The 17,078-nt window shown below is 36.5% G+C and overlaps 2 protein-coding genes across 3 annotated transcripts; one reads left to right on the top strand and one right to left on the bottom strand.

The window, feature by feature from the left end:
* The first annotated feature begins 6,449 nt into the window (after positions 1-6,449).
* On the top strand, positions 6,450-9,928 carry LOC113289637 (protein PIN-LIKES 7-like). The gene is made up of 11 exons (XM_026538958.1): positions 6,450-6,700; positions 7,366-7,643; positions 7,722-7,801; positions 7,924-8,048; positions 8,165-8,286; positions 8,378-8,620; positions 8,742-8,858; positions 8,947-9,047; positions 9,142-9,194; positions 9,272-9,457; positions 9,542-9,928. Exons 2-11 carry the CDS (start codon positions 7,503-7,505, stop codon positions 9,664-9,666), a joined length of 1,293 nt encoding a protein of 430 aa, XP_026394743.1. The 5' UTR covers positions 6,450-6,700; positions 7,366-7,502; the 3' UTR covers positions 9,667-9,928.
* Positions 9,929-10,016: 88 nt separating this feature from the next.
* Positions 10,017-16,229, bottom strand: LOC113289636 (exosome complex exonuclease RRP44 homolog A-like). Of its 2 annotated transcripts, none has more exons than XM_026538956.1 (24): positions 16,100-16,229; positions 15,867-16,016; positions 15,614-15,777; positions 15,450-15,505; positions 15,209-15,331; positions 14,920-15,053; positions 14,599-14,839; positions 14,319-14,475; positions 13,951-14,191; positions 13,629-13,785; positions 13,482-13,550; positions 13,182-13,307; positions 13,017-13,069; positions 12,783-12,889; positions 12,631-12,685; positions 12,427-12,526; positions 12,235-12,346; positions 11,947-12,067; positions 11,712-11,771; positions 11,500-11,605; positions 11,131-11,226; positions 10,790-10,871; positions 10,635-10,700; positions 10,017-10,506 (listed from the first exon to the last, which is right to left on the bottom strand). In XM_026538956.1, exons 1-24 carry the CDS (start codon positions 16,151-16,153, stop codon positions 10,308-10,310), a joined length of 2,829 nt encoding a protein of 942 aa, XP_026394741.1. In that variant the 5' UTR covers positions 16,154-16,229; the 3' UTR covers positions 10,017-10,307. The 2 variants fall into 2 exon arrangements, with proteins under 2 accessions (XP_026394741.1, XP_026394742.1); XM_026538957.1 differs by having other exon boundaries at positions 15,614-15,771.
* Between the last annotated feature and the right edge of the window lie 849 nt (positions 16,230-17,078).

Genomic DNA, 17,078 nt, shown 5'->3' with positions numbered 1-17,078 from the left:
ATTCTACCTAAGCACAAATCCGCGTCGGCGGCGCCAAAATGATTATGATTTTTCTGGGGTTGTAGTAGTGAAGGTTCAAACTCTCGGATTTGTGAAGGATAATTCTTTTTTGGACTTAATAAAAATAAATAAATAATTTTATATGCACAATATTAACAAAATATGAGAGAGAATTTTTACCGGGGATAAGGATTCCACCATTCACCAGAATTTATGTGATTCAATAACAATTCTTATCATACAATTCTAGACAATATAACTCCAATCAAAGGAAATTGTGATTCTAATCATTGCCTAAATTAGATTTTGAAAACATCCACTGTTAATCGCGAGCATGAAGTATCAAAAGCAATTTACTAAGCATATTCCATCAAGAGAAAACACAATTGATCAATAAAAATCATTTACTCCATTTTTATTCGGTGCAATTGATCATAAAAGAGTTGCATAAATAAATTTAAATAAATTTTACCACATAAATTTTGGAAGAATGGCTTCCTCCGTCACCCCTGGGATTGGGTTTAGCTACTCATGATGAAAAACCTCTCAAATTGATTCATTGATACTCAAAAGTTGTTTACAATCAAAAGAAAATGGAGAAAAACGGTTTACAACAGTGTTTGCGACACATATAGAGCGTTCAAAAAGAACGATACAACAGAGGTGCTGTTGTTCCGAAGTCGGGAAAGGAATTGAGTATTGTCGCAATTAAGCGACACTAATCAACGACTGTCCCTGAGGGTATTATGTTCTTCCTTGCACCAGCAGCAAGCTTTTCTCCTGCGTGACTTTCTTTCGATTCTTCTCGGCTCCTAAACTCTCCCAAAGACTCTCCAAACTTGCTAAACTCTTTAGCCTTGTATTTATAGTGTTTTAGAACAAAAATATCCGACCATAACACCGTATAATCTCCCATTAATCCCGTCATTGCTCGCTGCCCATATTTAACAATAATTTCCATTTTTGGCTTCTACACACGTAAACTTTGATCCTGCACGCTCTAGTTAACCTTACCCACGCCTCCGAAGTCATCGAACTCCTCCAAAACACTCCATGCATGGCAAACACACAATCAAACTCGTGTTACAGGACACGTTGCTCTGTTTTGATCTCGTGACTCAAACCAAGATTTCCAGCCAATTCCGATCGAATCCGATGCCCACAATGTGTTCCCTATCGCATATCACAACTTCCCACCAAATTTCAGCGATTGAATCGCACTAAAACACCTTCATTTTCTCGATCACAAATATGCCAGTTTTGAATATATTTTTCCCGCCAAAAAGTTGTTTTTGAATTTAAAGAGAAGATGGATGCCCCTTAACCAGAGCTTGGGTGCAAATAGCAATTGGGTGTAAATAGTAATTTTTGGGTGGAAATAGTAATTTTTCTGGGTTCCTCCGGAACGTTTCCGGTGCATTTATGTGGCGCTTCCGGCATACTTTCGGGGAACTTCCGGTTCACTGTTTACAGAGGTCCAAATGCCACATATTCAGTCACTTTCGCAGCAAAACCTTATTTTTCCAAAAACACCTACAAATAAATAAAATACCATCAAAAGTACAAAAATGGGTACTAACAATATATACAATTAGGATCTATTAGACACATAAATGCGTCTATCAACAAACCCTGCAGGTTTATACAGAATTATGGCTGGGTATTCCTTTCGATTTTCTAGCCGTAACAGCCTATAATTTCCTATTATACAGCATCATATCGGCTAGTTTTTTGAATTTTAAAAAATAGATCCATTTGAAGACCGATCTATATAAGGTTCTAGTTGTTCAACCACTTATTTAAACTTGAAATAACTGCACCTCCATATAACCACCCATTCCAAATCAAAATCACACCTTATACATTAAGAATCTCCACTAGAACTCCTACAAACTCAATGCAATGTACTCAAAGGATAAACTCAACTTTACTTTGGAAGAAGACTTGTCTCTTTGCAAAAATTTTGTACTATGCTATCCAAAGAAGGGAGAAGAACGAAGGAATGGTGGTTTACCAAGTCAATCGTATTGGAGTAAGATTTTTGTAAATTTTTGTAGTGAAACAGGTAACACTAACAACCGAGATGGGATTGAATTGTATCTTCGATTTTCAGACATACGCAAAAAAGTGGAAGAATATATGGCTTTACTTCGTATGTGCAAGAAACTTCAACTTCGACTGATGGAGAAGTCATAGCTCAAGCTAATAAGAAATGGAGAAAATGGAAAGGTTATAATTTCAACTTCGAAGCTCAATTTTCCATCATCAAAGATTTCTTGATACATCGAAAGGGATGTTATTAAAATCAACTTTGTAAGGGGGATCTATTAAGTATGTAATGAGTTTTATTGAGATCCAATTAATGAAAGTATTACTAATTTTCAATCGTAGTACGTATTCATGTTGAAAGTCCAAATTTCTCAACTTACATATTCATTTACGGACGAGAAAAATATGTTATCCCAACCATAATACAGACTCAGGAGATTCTGGAAAGAATAACGGCCAGAAGTTCTTCACTTCCCAACCGTTTTTGTGTTTACAGCTGGGAATTTTTCATATTCTAACTGTAAGTTCCGTTTTACGGCTGGTTCGACATAATTTCCCAGCCGTAGCAAGTAAAATTTTTCAGATTTTGCTCTGATTTTTAACGGATTTGAATCGATAAATTGATGTTGGGAGTTGATTATAAGGTTATCCCGTGTTTTGTGACGAAGGGTTTCATCATTTTTCTTCAAATTTTTTGAAAAAAAATTCACCAACATCGCAATTTTTCCTTCTTCAAAATCGAAAATCAAAATCAAGGAAAATCAAGTTTTGATTTCCAAAAGATTTATCATTTGATTAGTCTAATCTATTCACTAATACTGATTAATTAGCTTAATCAATATAATTAGTACTAATCATATTATGGGTAGAATAGGTATTACATAAAATACCAGGATAAGGGGCTCTATGAATTGTTATTTCATGACCCCATGAACCCCCAAATTCCCCTCCTTTTTAAAGTCCCAATAATAGGATTCATTAGAAAAGTGTTGTAGTTGAAAATTACAACACAAGGGTGTAACAAACAACCAATCCACAGACAGAAAATGCTCAAGCAAATGAAGTGCCCCCAAACTGAAAACAGAACAAACAGAAGGACTAGACCGCCCCAGCTAACAACCAGATTCCATGAGGATGAAAGAAGATGTTTTCCCAAATGGCAGCCATTCCAAACTCCAAAGAAAATGACCACACTAACTTCTTTTCGTGGAAACTTCGTGACCGACACAAGGGTTTAAAATGTTACCAGTTACCACCTATCCAGAGAAAAGGAAACTTATCACCCTATCATCAATGAACCCACCACCACCACTATACACCCGGAGACGATGTCTAACCATTGTGTTATGTTGTCAGAACCTAATCGTACCAAGTATTGCTGTAAAATGGTCCCCACCCCATTTTCTTATTTTCCAACCCACAATAACTAAGACTAGACACTTGTGACCATCTCGAAAGCTGTATACGAGTCCCCCCCTACTCCATAGAGTGGGGTGCTAAAGCAACCCTGCATTGTTCATGCTGCACCGTTAACATTTTTGGTCTGGGAGTTAGTTGGTAACATCCCATCATAATACGCACAACGACAAGGCAATTGTTTCCCAAAGGACAAGGACGTCAAGGACAAGGCCAGCCAGATCATAATGCAAAAATGTACCAACAAAATTTGAAGCCATCTGACTCACTAATAATAACACAATAAATTGATGATCAAAGATCCATTTCTCATGCAAGTACTTCTAACCGATCCCATACTACTTAACTTATAGCCGAACCTACGTCTTTCATTTTGGTGGTTAGTTGTAGTGATAATTAGTAAATAGACAATACTTTTTGGACAAATATTTTTTAGCTAGTAAGTTTGCTCATTTCTACGATAAGAAGCCTAATTCTAGGCCATCTGATCTTCCGTGGGCACAGTATCGGCATCGACATACACATAGTGATTAGGAAAATACGTGTTTCAATTGGATTTTGGTTCCTCCTATCCAATTCGCTTTCATATATCTGGATTTTCTAATAACAAATTTCATATGAAATGCCAAACACAGATACTGTTTCCTCGAACCCGGTCTAACCATTGACATTCCTCAGTTAGAAACTCCTAGACGTCACAAATAGTTAGAGCGCCCACTCTAGCCAAATATAAAAACTTGGCAGGCTTTTTGCGAAAACAAAACAAGGTATGTAATTCATCATCTTTGATCCTGAATCATCTCAAATATTTGCAAAAGTGTAATCGCTATTTTCTAGATAGGGTAAATTCTATTGCATGGCAGATTGCATTTGTTGTCACCTCATTCCAATATTTGTGAAGGTAAGAATTGCTTGGAATAATGGTATGTGTTTTGTTAGTCTAAACCAAATATTAACAAGAAATCCAAATCACGAACTAACCATATGCATAAAGTGAAAACTACAGGGAGACCCATTCTTCCAGATTTTTTCACTGTCAAACCCACGGACAGAAAAGTTCAGGCGCACACCCATTTTCCCGTCAAAAATTCGTAGCAGACCCATAATTTATGAGATTCTGCTTCTCAGTTTTTAAAAGGCCAAACTACCTTTTTCTTCGAGCGACGAACAGAGAGAAGCGAGAAGAAAACAATGGTGAACTCCGATTCTTCGTTTTTAACATTTGGATTTTTCTCTTTGTCAAATCTTTTCCCAAATCCTTTTCTGAATAATCTTCTCAATAAAACTAGGGTTTCTGTTTCATATTTGGAATTTCTCTTTGGTAATCCAACTTTCCTCATTTCCATAAAAACAGAATGATAAGATTAATGGTGTTTTGTTTGATAATCTTCGTCCCCCTCATATTCGGTATCTTACAGCAAAAGGTAAGATTTCACCATTCTCAACTCTTGTAGTGTTTTGATAAATGTCCAGAGAGTTTAATTATGTGAATCATTAGTAGCATTTTTCTACTATAAAACATGATTTCTCCATTCACGAGTGTATCCTACTGATCTACTTCATTGTGTTGTCTTTGATTGCACATGCATAAGATGTTATGCATATTTTTTTTATACTGCATAACTAGTTATGCATATTTTTTTTGCATCTACAGTGATTTATGATAAGCATAACCTTTGATGCACATTGTTTTGTACTGCACAATGTCTTATGCATCTGCATAACTGGTTATGCACATTTATTTTACTTGTGCTATATAACAAGTTATGCATCTGCATAACTGGTTATGCACATTTTCTTTGTACTGCATAACTAGTTATGCACATTTTCTTTGCATCTGCAGTGATTTATGATAAGCATAACCTTTGATGCATCTGCATAACTAGTTATGCACATTGTTCTGTACTGCATAATGTCTTATGCATCTGCATAACTGGTTATGCACTTTTTTTTTGTGCCACATAACAATTTATGCATCTGCATAACTGGTTATGCACATTTTCTTTGTACTGCATAACTGGTTATGCACATTTTTTCTGTACTGCATAACTGGTTATGCACATTTTTTCTGTACTGCATAACTTGTTATGCACATTTTCTTTGTACTGCATAACTAGTTATGCATATTTTTTTTGCATCTGCAGTGATTTATGATAAGCATAACCTTTGATGCATCTGCATAACTAGTCATGCACATTGTTCTGTACTGCATAATGTCTTATGCATCTGCATAACTGGTTATGCACTTTTTTTGTACTGCATAACTTGTTATGCATCTGCATAACTGGTTATGCACATTTTCTTTGTACTGCATAACTAGTTATGCACTTTTTTTTTGTACTGCATAACTTTTTATCCACATTTATTTTTGTACTGCATAACTGGTTATGCACATTTATTTTTCGTTAACCGAAAGTGAAAGTATCAAAGTAAAATAAAATGTTGATTTTGTTTGTGTTTCGTTCATTTTTTTTCGAAATGTTGTTTCTAGAATTTGTAAACTGTAAGTAGTTTCTAGGTTGGTTTTTTAGAGTATGAAATTGATTTTTCATCCATTTTTGTTGAAATTGATTTTTTTTCTGTTTCTTCTACTTGATTTTTTCTTCTTCGTCTGTTTCATCCATTTTTGTTGAAATGTATTCTAGGGTTTAGTCAAAAATGATTTACTTCTTTGAATCATCGATTTTAAATGATTTATTTCTTTAAATGATGGAGAAAAAATCTTTCCAGATCCGTTACAGAGATTAATGGAGGAATAGAGAAAGAAACCGGCGGAGAAGAAAAAAAATTATGCCCAAAAACGATGAAGGGTAATAGAGTCTTTCAGTACATTTTAAATATTTTTAAATAATTATGAGTGCGACTGTATCAGAAATTAATTGTGGGCCTGGCGGTAAGAATTTTTTTTTTTTTGGGTCTGCGCCTAAGTTCCCCAATAAATACATGTTAAATGTACATAAAGACCCGGGAGTATTGGAAGTTTCACAGGGTGACATGACGTCTTGTACGTCCTTTTTGGCATCTATCTATCTATTTATAGTGTTTATGTACAAAGAAACTCCTCAAACACTGCATATGTTTATCGTTAACAATCTCTCTTAAATTAGAAGATTTGTATTAAAGGACTTGCATGCCAAATTCCCATAATCACAAATTTTTGATTTTCCCTCTCTTCCACAGCCATCGTTTCATCGTCTACATTTCTCCGGTGTCAATTGTTGCCAAAACGTACCAGGTTCGTTCTTCCTTGATTCTCTCTCTCTCTCTCTCTCTCTGGATTGTTTTGGTTCAATCTTTATCAAAATAAACACTATCCAATTTTTACTCTTACTTTAATGGTTGAACCTCCGTTTCATCAAAAATAAAAGGTATATCCCCGTTGTTTCCTTCTCTTTTTGTTGTTGCCGGTTTATCGTTTTCAATTTAGTTTGCCGGCTTGTGAAAGTACGCGGCCAATTTCGAATTTACGTCATGAGCATGCATATTATTATCGTTAAGCTTATCACACCTTTCTTAAGTTTTCTTTTCGTTCAGATATTCAAATCAACTCCGACGACAAGACAAGAGATTTCCCAATTTCTGTTTTTTTCCCTTGCTCTTCAAAATTTTGGAGCGGACAAACCAATAACTTTGAACTAATTTTTTCTAACATTAGTAACTTTGAAAAATTGTTAAGAAAGTGAAAAAAAATCCCTTGATTTTTTGGTTGTTTGGTACTACTACATCACCTAACCTAACCAAGTTATGATACGCCCATACACGGTCTAGTTCACTACTAATCTGCATGACCTGAAAGAAGCCACGTGCACGACGAGCTTTGATTTTTCTGGTAGGCTTACATAAAGAAATAGGTCCACAATCATTTAACTTTCATCTGTGCAATTTCATTTTGTTCTGCAGGACTTGCTTGCTCCTACGGTTTAGTAGGATCAGGCAGCTAGCAACAAGGCGAGTACAGAATAATTAGAACTTCAGGGAACAAGGATTTGGTTATCTAGATATTTGAGTTGCTTGTCATATCAAGAGAGCAAGCAGAAATGGACGAAAGGTTCTGGGAACTGTTGGAGGAGGCAAGCATGCCAGTGTTGGAGGTTCTAATAATAACTGTTCTTGGAGCTTTCATGGCAACTAAATATTGCAATCTTCTATCTGCTGATGCTCGCAAACACATGAACAAGGTATAGTACTACCACCCCTTTTGTGAGTGTAGGTTTTACGCACTGCTAAGCTTCTCACATAAAAATGGAAATATGCAGATAGTTTTCGTAGTATTCTCTCCAGCTCTGGTGTTTGCGAGTCTCTCTAAAACTGTTACCCTTCAGGACATCATTTCATGGTAAACCTATCAAGTTAAAGCTTAACTAAACAACATTTACTGAATTCGAAATAGACAACAAATATAAGAGATGAACATAAATCCTAAGATATGCTCGATGGATCTGATGAAATGCACTGCAGGTGGTTTATGCCAATAAATATAGGCCTAACATTTCTACTTGGAGGAATTCTTGGATGGTTGGTGGCCAAATTACTTAAACCTGAGCCCCATGTTGCAGGTCTCGTCATTGCTTGCTGTTCAGCAGGTTACCTTCTTAGTTATCTCTATCTGACACACAAAGTTGCTCCGCCCATGCATCAAATTCTCATAAAACTAGTAACCTTATACAAAAATTACACTGCTCAACTGATCATTCTGCAGGAAATCTAGGAAATCTACCATTGATTATTGTCCCTGCAATCTGTATGGAAGATGGAGGCCCTTTTGGAGACATTGCTACTTGCAAATCTCTTGGTCTCTCCTACGTATCTTTCTCCATGGCAGTATGTATACACAATAGAGACCATAGATTACAATAGTTCTAAAAGCTGATAATAATAGATTCATAAACATCTGATTATTGTTTTTCAACAGCTTGGTGGTTTCTACATTTGGACGCACACTTACCACCTTCTGCATTCATCATCAGATGAGTATAAAGCACTACAGGCGTCAAAAGAAACTCTAGCAATCCAAAATGAACCCAACCAAGATTTGGATGCTACTCAAGAATCCCACCTTCTCAAATCAGCAGACAAACAAGATCAAGACCAAGAAGCTGTCCATTTTCAGTCAGCAAAGAGCATCGATGATAATGAATTTACAAAAAAACAACATGTAAGTATATATCTATATTATTATAGGCGGAGTCTTACGGTTCTTTTTCTTTTGCGTTTCACGAAATTCTCCAAGCAGGAGTGCAAATATATTATTACAGATTCTTGGTATCCTAATACAGATTGTACGACACATGTCTACTACTGGGAAGATCAGAAACGTAACATTCTTGGCCAAACTAAAGGGTTTTCTTCATCTGATTGTGGAAGAACTACTTACACCTCCTACCATTGCAGCAGTAAGTTCTAATCTGATGATTCATTTGCATGTATGCAATCTTCTACTATCTTGCACAGCTGAACAGCTGATTCAGTTCTAGTTAATAGGTTCTAGGGCTCATCTTCGGAGCAGTTACATGGCTGAAAAACCTAATCATCGGTGACAATGCACCTTTACGAGTGATCCAAGACTCGGTTACATTGTTGGGGTATGTACTATGTTCACCTTTTGGTTTGAATACCTGCAAATCTTCTAACCATATTATTCTACTTTGTTACTTCAAAAACAACTCACTTTTGTAGGAATGGTGCAATACCCTGCATTACTCTCATTTTGGGGGGTAACCTAACCCAAGGTGAAAAACCTTTAACCGCACTATTAGCAATCATATCGGAATGTTACCTAGCATTTATCAGCTTATATTCCAAACAGGTTTGCGATCCTCAAAAGTAAAGCCTCTGGTTGTTATCGGGATCATTTGTGTAAAATACATGATACTTCCTATTATCGGGATAGGAGTAGTTAAAGCAGCTGAAACTCTAGGCTTGCTACCTACGGAAAAATTATTTCAATACGTTCTTATGATTCAATTTTCCTTGCCACCTGCAATGAATGTTGGTGAGTGCATCATAAGCTTACTGCAACCCTTTGCATTTTGTTTTTTTTTACTGATTTCAACAACCAATTGGTATGGTTATGTAGGTACTATTGCACAGCTTTTTGACGTGGGTCAAGATGAATGCTCTATCATTTTATTGTGGACATACTTAGTTGCCGCCCTTGCTCTAACTATTTGGTCTACTATCTTTCTATATCTCCTTGCTTGATAGCTTTAATAACTACAAGTTGCTATACGAAAAAAAGGACCTTCCCAACAATTTAACTTTTATAGGATGATATGTCTATAATGCGAAGTTTTCAATAGATATCTGTTTCGACATATAAAGTGTAATATCAGTTTTGCTATGCAAGTCTTGTCACTGTAAAAGCTCGGTTGAGGGAAGAAAAGTGTGTACGCCTAACGTCTCTCCATATGTAACAGAATGCATTCATTAAATTATTTCCTATTCTGGATTCATGTGAGTTCAATATAGCCTCCCACAAAATTGTTCTGCATACATTGTAGAGTTATTATATAGGACCTTAATTACGTCAACCAAGCTCTGCAACCTTGACAAAAGAAAAAACTCCGCGTGACATGTATAGACTTTAGAGTTTTGGATTTGTTCTAAATTACTCAGACACCAAAGAAAAGAACAATAATATTCATCACAATGTTTCTCTATTACTTTTCCAACCAACCCCAATTAACGCTGTGTAGGGGCTGAATTTGATTTCACACTCGTGCTGACCAAATCCTAATTCTCAGATATCCAAACTATGAAAAGAATTCTACAAATAACTAATATATTATACATATATAATTTCTAAAGTTTGTGCAGTAAATTAAGTGAGAATACTTATCTTTCTAGATGAGAGTGAGTTGGAGCTTCGGCCGATTGGGCTGGGGTTCAACGACCTCCATGTGAATTTTAACTGCCTGCAGGACGCTGTAACTGATGCTGCCATCCATCTTTTTAACCTTCTGATGCTCCTCATCCACAAACCACTCCCCTCCACCCTTGTCCCCTTTCGACGTCAGGTACACGGGGCCTTCTATACCATACCTATACAATTTCATAATATAACCTTGTCAGTTTTCGCATTCAACTTCAACCCATCTTACATCCATATCTGATGTAACACTTCAGGTGTACATGATTAGAGAAGAGCCACAGCAAGATAGAAGGCATACTTGGGCACAAATACAATAAATCCATTGGATCTTATCTTCACTATTCTTGCTTCAGTATCCGTTGGCCTGGCAAGATAAAATTTTCAATTGAGTCATTCATTGAGATTGAGAGAGAGAGAGAGAGAGACAGAGACAGAGAGACAGAGACAGCATACCGATTCCTAAAATATATGAGTGTATGCAACTCGACGGAGGCTCGCCCTGCCATCTGAGCATTCCTATGCCGGTAATTTAAATCTGAAAAGAAGCATAAAAATTAGTAACTGCTGATGCTAAAAAGGAGCTAAGGACCTGTCCAGTATCAGTATTATACTGCATATCTGCATAACAATAGGTGATAACATGTTTGGTGATAACAATAGGTGATAACATATCATATCTGCCAAAGAAATTTGGTCATCTAAAAGCAATTACATCGGACAATTTGGAAAATACTCTCCTAAATATATGGCACGCTTGTCTGCAAGAGATCAGTGAGTACGCAAATAGTACTTACTGTCAGCGATGCTAGTAAGTTGAGGTCTATCTTGGAATATTGGTGGAAGCTTATAAATCCCCAAAGCTGCAGCAAGCAATCTGTGTACAATGACATCTGCATGAAAGTGAAGCATAGCCAGGTCAGGTTCTCTAATCCCATGTACTTGATAGATGCAACACAACTATACAAGGCCCCTGTACATAGACGTGAGTTCATCACACTAAGAGACGAGACTATTCAAATGTCCATTTCCATGTACGGGTGCGTTGCTGGAGTCTTCAAATATAGGTACTTTCATGTCTGACCAACCAGCAATGATTCTATTACAGATGATAAGAAACGGATAAATTAAGTGTTTAACTTTAGCAAATATCAATCAAAACTGACCTGCATATCTTCGAATTGGGGAAGTAAAATGAGTATATAGAGCTGCAGCAAGACCGTAATGCAGAAATTCTGGAGGGGTGAGGTCCCCACTACAGAAGTAAACAGCCTAAAAGAATAGAAGGCAACGAGTAAAAAAAACAAGTCACAAACACTTCAGAATACCTAACTCAGACAAGCCTAAACAGTAAGTCAGAGGTATCCAGTGCAGGCACCTGAGTCATGCATCTAGTCGCCAATATACGAATAAGCTTATTGAAGTATGGATCATCAGCCTGTCAAGTAAATAGTATTTAATCAGCTACAAATAACATAATAAAGGAAAATCTTAACTTTAAATCCTCGTCTGTTCACTTTTTCTACAGAAAAAGAGTATTAGTCTTGATAATGCCAACAGTGATGGCTCAAGGAAATGAAAAGGAAGTAAATCATAGAGATAAATAATCCTACCACAGCCTGGTCAAGTGAATCAGCCAGGGCTTTTGAAGATGACACATCCAAACCCAGACCAAGAGCAGCCGTAGTACGCAGCAAAGGTTCAAGCATCTCTTTGGTAGGACTCGGATGGCGCCTGCAACAATAATCAGTAGCGGTCAGTTATATGTCGACACATTATTAGGCAACTACCCGGTGTAAGAAGCACCCCAAATCAGGTTTGAAGCATAGACCACTTCTCTTCTTCAAGGGGAGAACAGAACATTCATATGAAGGACACAGCGTGGTGATGCAAGATCATACCTTAGTAGCGAGAACACCGGAAAGTGTTTCAAGATTTTTTCTGCAACTGAAATATTAGCAGCAAGCATAAATTCCTCAACCATTTGATTTGCCTCCCGAATCTGATACATTCCTGCAGAAATATGTGGATTTCAGCTACAGATAAAATAAATCCAACATATTTTACTAGCGCTAGCACATAAGATCACATACCAATATCAAGAGGATCATGAGTTTCAGTGTCAATCTGGAATTTTACTTCTGCGGAAGCAAGAGTTAAAGCTCCTTTCTCAATACGTATGAGCCTCATAATCTGCGCAGACATATCTAGACAGTTAAAACACCTGATGTCGAAGCTCAGACAATAAAGTATTTTACTCTGTATCACATACTAGAGTACTACTTAAATAAGCATACCTTCGCCAATGCATTCATATTTCGCAGGTCCGTAGTTAGTGAGTCCATCAGGCGGCTGGGAATAGTATACATATGAAAACGGTCATTCACACATTAACATGAGGGGAAAAAAAACTTGAAAAACTAATGAAAACAGTAATAAATTAAAGCACCTATCATCCATCCTGGCTTGAGCTTCAAGGTAAGATAATGCAGCACATGACTTGATGACACTCTTTGTATATCTAATAGAAATAATCTCGGCTTCAGGCGTCATTTCCTGAATTTAGAGGAAATAGGGATACATATATATGTTATAAGTTGGACAGAGAAAAGTCTAATTCAAGATTAGAAAGTCTTTAATTCAACAACTCTCCTATATAATCTAAAATGATTGAAGCACATACCCAGATAACAGAGAAGGCTAGTCTCTCAACACCGAAACGAAGAGAACATATATCTACAAAGAAGAGATTTATCTGTCAAAAAATTGTAATAAGGCCTCTCAATATACTAGATAGCTGTTCTTTTTTGAAGATTTCCAAACGGAATGGTTTAAACTTCTAACCTACCTTCTGTTAGAGGTTTTGGGAGCATGTCAATGCGTCGCTCAACAAGATAGACTGACGTACCCCTTTGGGTTGCTTCATCATCAAGAGGTGTACCAGGGTGAACAAAGTTCGTGACATCAGCAATATCTGATAAATAATATTAAAGATTTGCACTGAAGCTCCAAACAACAAGTCGCCACTCAAAAAGAAAAAAAAACAACTATAAAGAGAATATCCAGAGGGCCGGTACGAAAATACATTGTTTTCAGAGAGATCAAATTATAAAGGAAAAGGGAGAGAAACTAATATGCAAAAGGATACGAACTCCAACTTCAAAATGTCCATTTGGAAGAGGAGTACAGTGTAGTGCATCATCAATATCCCTGCAGCCTGCACGAAGGTTTAAGACTTAGGGTAACAAATATAGCGTCATCCTACAAAAAAAGGGGATATATATGGGTACCACACCTGGAGGATCCACGCTAAATACACGCAAGTGTCGCAAATCCTGCCTGTTGGGATTCTCCAGATCCACCGAGGACACCGACCAAGGGATAGGTGGCAAACAAGACAACACTTGAGCAGAAAATGGTCTGGAATCTATATCATTCTCAATCAAAACAACCTGTAGTAGGGACAATGAAATTCTTGTTAAGACAACTCACAATTATAATTCAAGAATCATATTTTGTACCAATCGTTATTTTGAGGGCGGGAAAGATTCTGGTAGAATTGGAAGGTTTGTCATGTTAAGTCAAGGATTAATGAATGGCAGTCCAGAATAAATTACCTCACTTTCAGTTTCTCTGTCACCGATATCTCCTATGGTTCGTACATAATGGCCGGAAGGATACCGAGATAAACAATCCCAAGAATCTACAGCCACGATAATTCTCTTATGCAAGAGATTTTCAAGCTGTCGAGTTTGAATCCTAATCTTAGGAAATCTGCGATCTTTAGTAACAAATAACGCATGTGCGACCCCCCCAGTAGCTGCTGGCATATCCATAGGTTCCAGAGAACCACAATAACTGCAGGAATTTGTGTGGCGCAAAGTAGTTATTTCGGTTACTATAAATAAAATGTTGTCCAGTACTGGGTGTAAGTGAATGTAAACTGTTCAAGGAAAATCTGAGAATAAAAACCTCATTCACTTACGATTGCCAGTTCCGCTTTATAATGCCAACAACACGCCCAGTTGGACGGCTTGAATCGGAACTCATGTCATTTGCAGCTTCTTGCACGACTTTCGTGTTTCTAGGAGCATCATCAGAGCTGTTTGGAACTAAATGAACATCTTCGTCCTCTTCATCCTCTGAAAGAGATTAATTTTCAGGAGATGTATCAGCTTAAAAGTACATAAAATCAAGCTGTGTGATACTATATATATAACTCAATATCGAATGGAGTAAACGTTGGCAAGAGAACTGCTTCATACCATCTTCTGCTATAGAGGAAGATTTCCCATCATGCCATTGTTCTTTAGGAAAGAGTTCCGCTGCCACTATATCACCGTCAAAAGCCCTATTCATGTTACTCCTGCCATGAATAATTATCTCATCACCAATGCTCTCACTCCCAACATAAGCCTCAAAAGGATTATATCGATTGACTCGAAGCTTTCCTTGGTGAAAGATTCCACGATGCAATCCAGAAGTAATCTCCGACATCGGCTTGTGCTGTAACAGCAGGCAATCAGCTATCCCACCAGATGCACATCAACAAGTAATCAAACGCAAAAAAAAAAAAAAAAAAAAACCTCAGTATAAATGGCTTTTCTCTTTGAAGGTCTATGATCTTCAACATCTTCCATGTTTACATCCTCAGAAGATTGACGCACAACTACTAAGTCCAGTAAATCTGGTCGATTAAGTGATCTGACATATGCTTCAACTGAAACCAAGGATATGGTTAACAAATGAGTATCATAAATACCATAACATGGTAATAGCGAGTAAGGAGAGTGTAAATAATTATTTGCAAGAAAGTTACTGGTAAAAAAAAATGTAGGAGAGTAAGTATCATAAGAAACAGGAAAAACAAATTACTTGTTTCTGCTGCGATGCCTTCTGCAGTTGCCTTTTTCTTGTTCTCTCTATCATTTGTGAGTAGTAATACTCGTACACTGGCACCGAGATGCTTTTGATACCAATCAGTTGCTACCCGGATTGCTGAATATAAAGTTACTAATTGATTAGCATTCTTCTCTTACGAAAAGTTTTTGTCTATCTCTGGTTTAGTTGATTAGATGAAACAGTAGTACACACAAAGTGAAGCAAGAAAACCAACCTCTATCGTTTCGGTCATTAGGACTTTCCACTGCCATGGCCTTGATATATGTATCCCTATAAACAAAAATCAATAAATAATTTAATAAGCACCTTAAAAACTGGTAATCACCGAGAAAATGCTAAGAATTTACACAACTCGCTAAATCAAAAAGATAAACTCACCTGTGATGTTCATTTGAAAAGACGAAAAACCTCCTTAGGTTGTTGCTGCAAAGTGCCCTAAGTCTATTGTAAACAGATAGGTTCTGGTTTTTCACTTCATTAAGCACAACTGATAGTATAACTACATCATCCATTGCAGGATTCTCAAGTAAATCAATCTGAAACTTAACAAATCGAACACAAAATCAAACAAACAAAAACTAAATAAAATAATTTAAAACTGTAGAAAACAAAAACACAAACACACACTAACCTGATTGAGAACAACATTAGTATCAAGAATGAGAAGGGTTGAAGAAGGTATTGTTAAGTTCAAACGAGCTTCTTGTTTCTCACATGATTCAGCTTTACATATTGAAGCTCCACAATATATATCATCTCTTAGATAGTGTTCTCTCACAACCTAAATAAAGAAAACAACGCAAAGTTAAACAACAACGAAAATTAGGGTTAGAGTAGGGAGTGAAGAGTTATAATCAGTCAAACCTTAACAATTTTTCCTTGTCTAGTTTTTCTATTGAAGGATTTACTCTGCAACATCTTTCTTCTACTACTATGAATTTGCCGTTCTTTATCAACGAAGAAGCAATAAGCTAAAAGAATAAACGAGCAAAAAATATAAACGAAAAAGTTTTTTCTGTCCTCGTAAATTCTCCTATTTATTTGGATATGGGTGGCAGTAATATCACCCAAACCCGAGAGAGTAACTGGGTCGTGTACTCGTGCTGTTAACCGACCTGTTCTAGATAAAGGCTGTTTTAGGTAAAGTGCCGGAACAAGGAACCTAGTGAAGGGTAGGCTTGGCTATTTTTTAGCACCAGCTTTTAGGACATGAGTAGTTACTAACCCAATTTTAAGAACGGTGTGCGAGTTATAACCCCAAATGTGTCATTATGCATCCACAAAAAACGCGTCAAAACAAAAGTAACACAAAAACTCCAAAAAACAAAAATTTGATGAAACCAAAATTTAGTTTCATCATAAAATTTGATGAAACCTTATAGAATTTGACGAAACCAATTTTTGGTTTTATCATAAAATTTGATGAAACCAATTTTGAAATTTGGGATTTTGTATCAATTTTTTAAAATTTGAGGTTTTTATATCAATTTAGTTTAAGATGGAGTTTTAGTGAATCTCAACATTTGAGTGGGGTTTTTGTACCACAAGTTTGGTCACCTTGGGTTTTTATGACTAGTTTTGTTTTAAGAACGCTCTTTTAGGGCATACAGGAAAATTTCAGGGCATACAAATTAGTTTTCCCATCATAGGTGACCTTATAAGGGGTATCTATTAGGTACTTCAATTATCTATAGATATACCCTTAAACCGTTTAAATTATTAATCTACCCTTACTCTTAATATAAAAACCTAAAATCAGTTTTTGAAAAAATCAAAATCAGTTATCCTTAACATCTCTTCTTCTTCCTCTTATAGCCGAACTCTTCCCTTCCCGCGAAAAAAA

This window comes from Papaver somniferum, chromosome 6 (assembly GCF_003573695.1).
Source record: "Papaver somniferum cultivar HN1 chromosome 6, ASM357369v1, whole genome shotgun sequence".
Classification (NCBI taxonomy): domain Eukaryota; kingdom Viridiplantae; phylum Streptophyta; class Magnoliopsida; order Ranunculales; family Papaveraceae; genus Papaver; species Papaver somniferum.
This window is presented reverse-complemented; position numbering and strand designations above follow the sequence as displayed.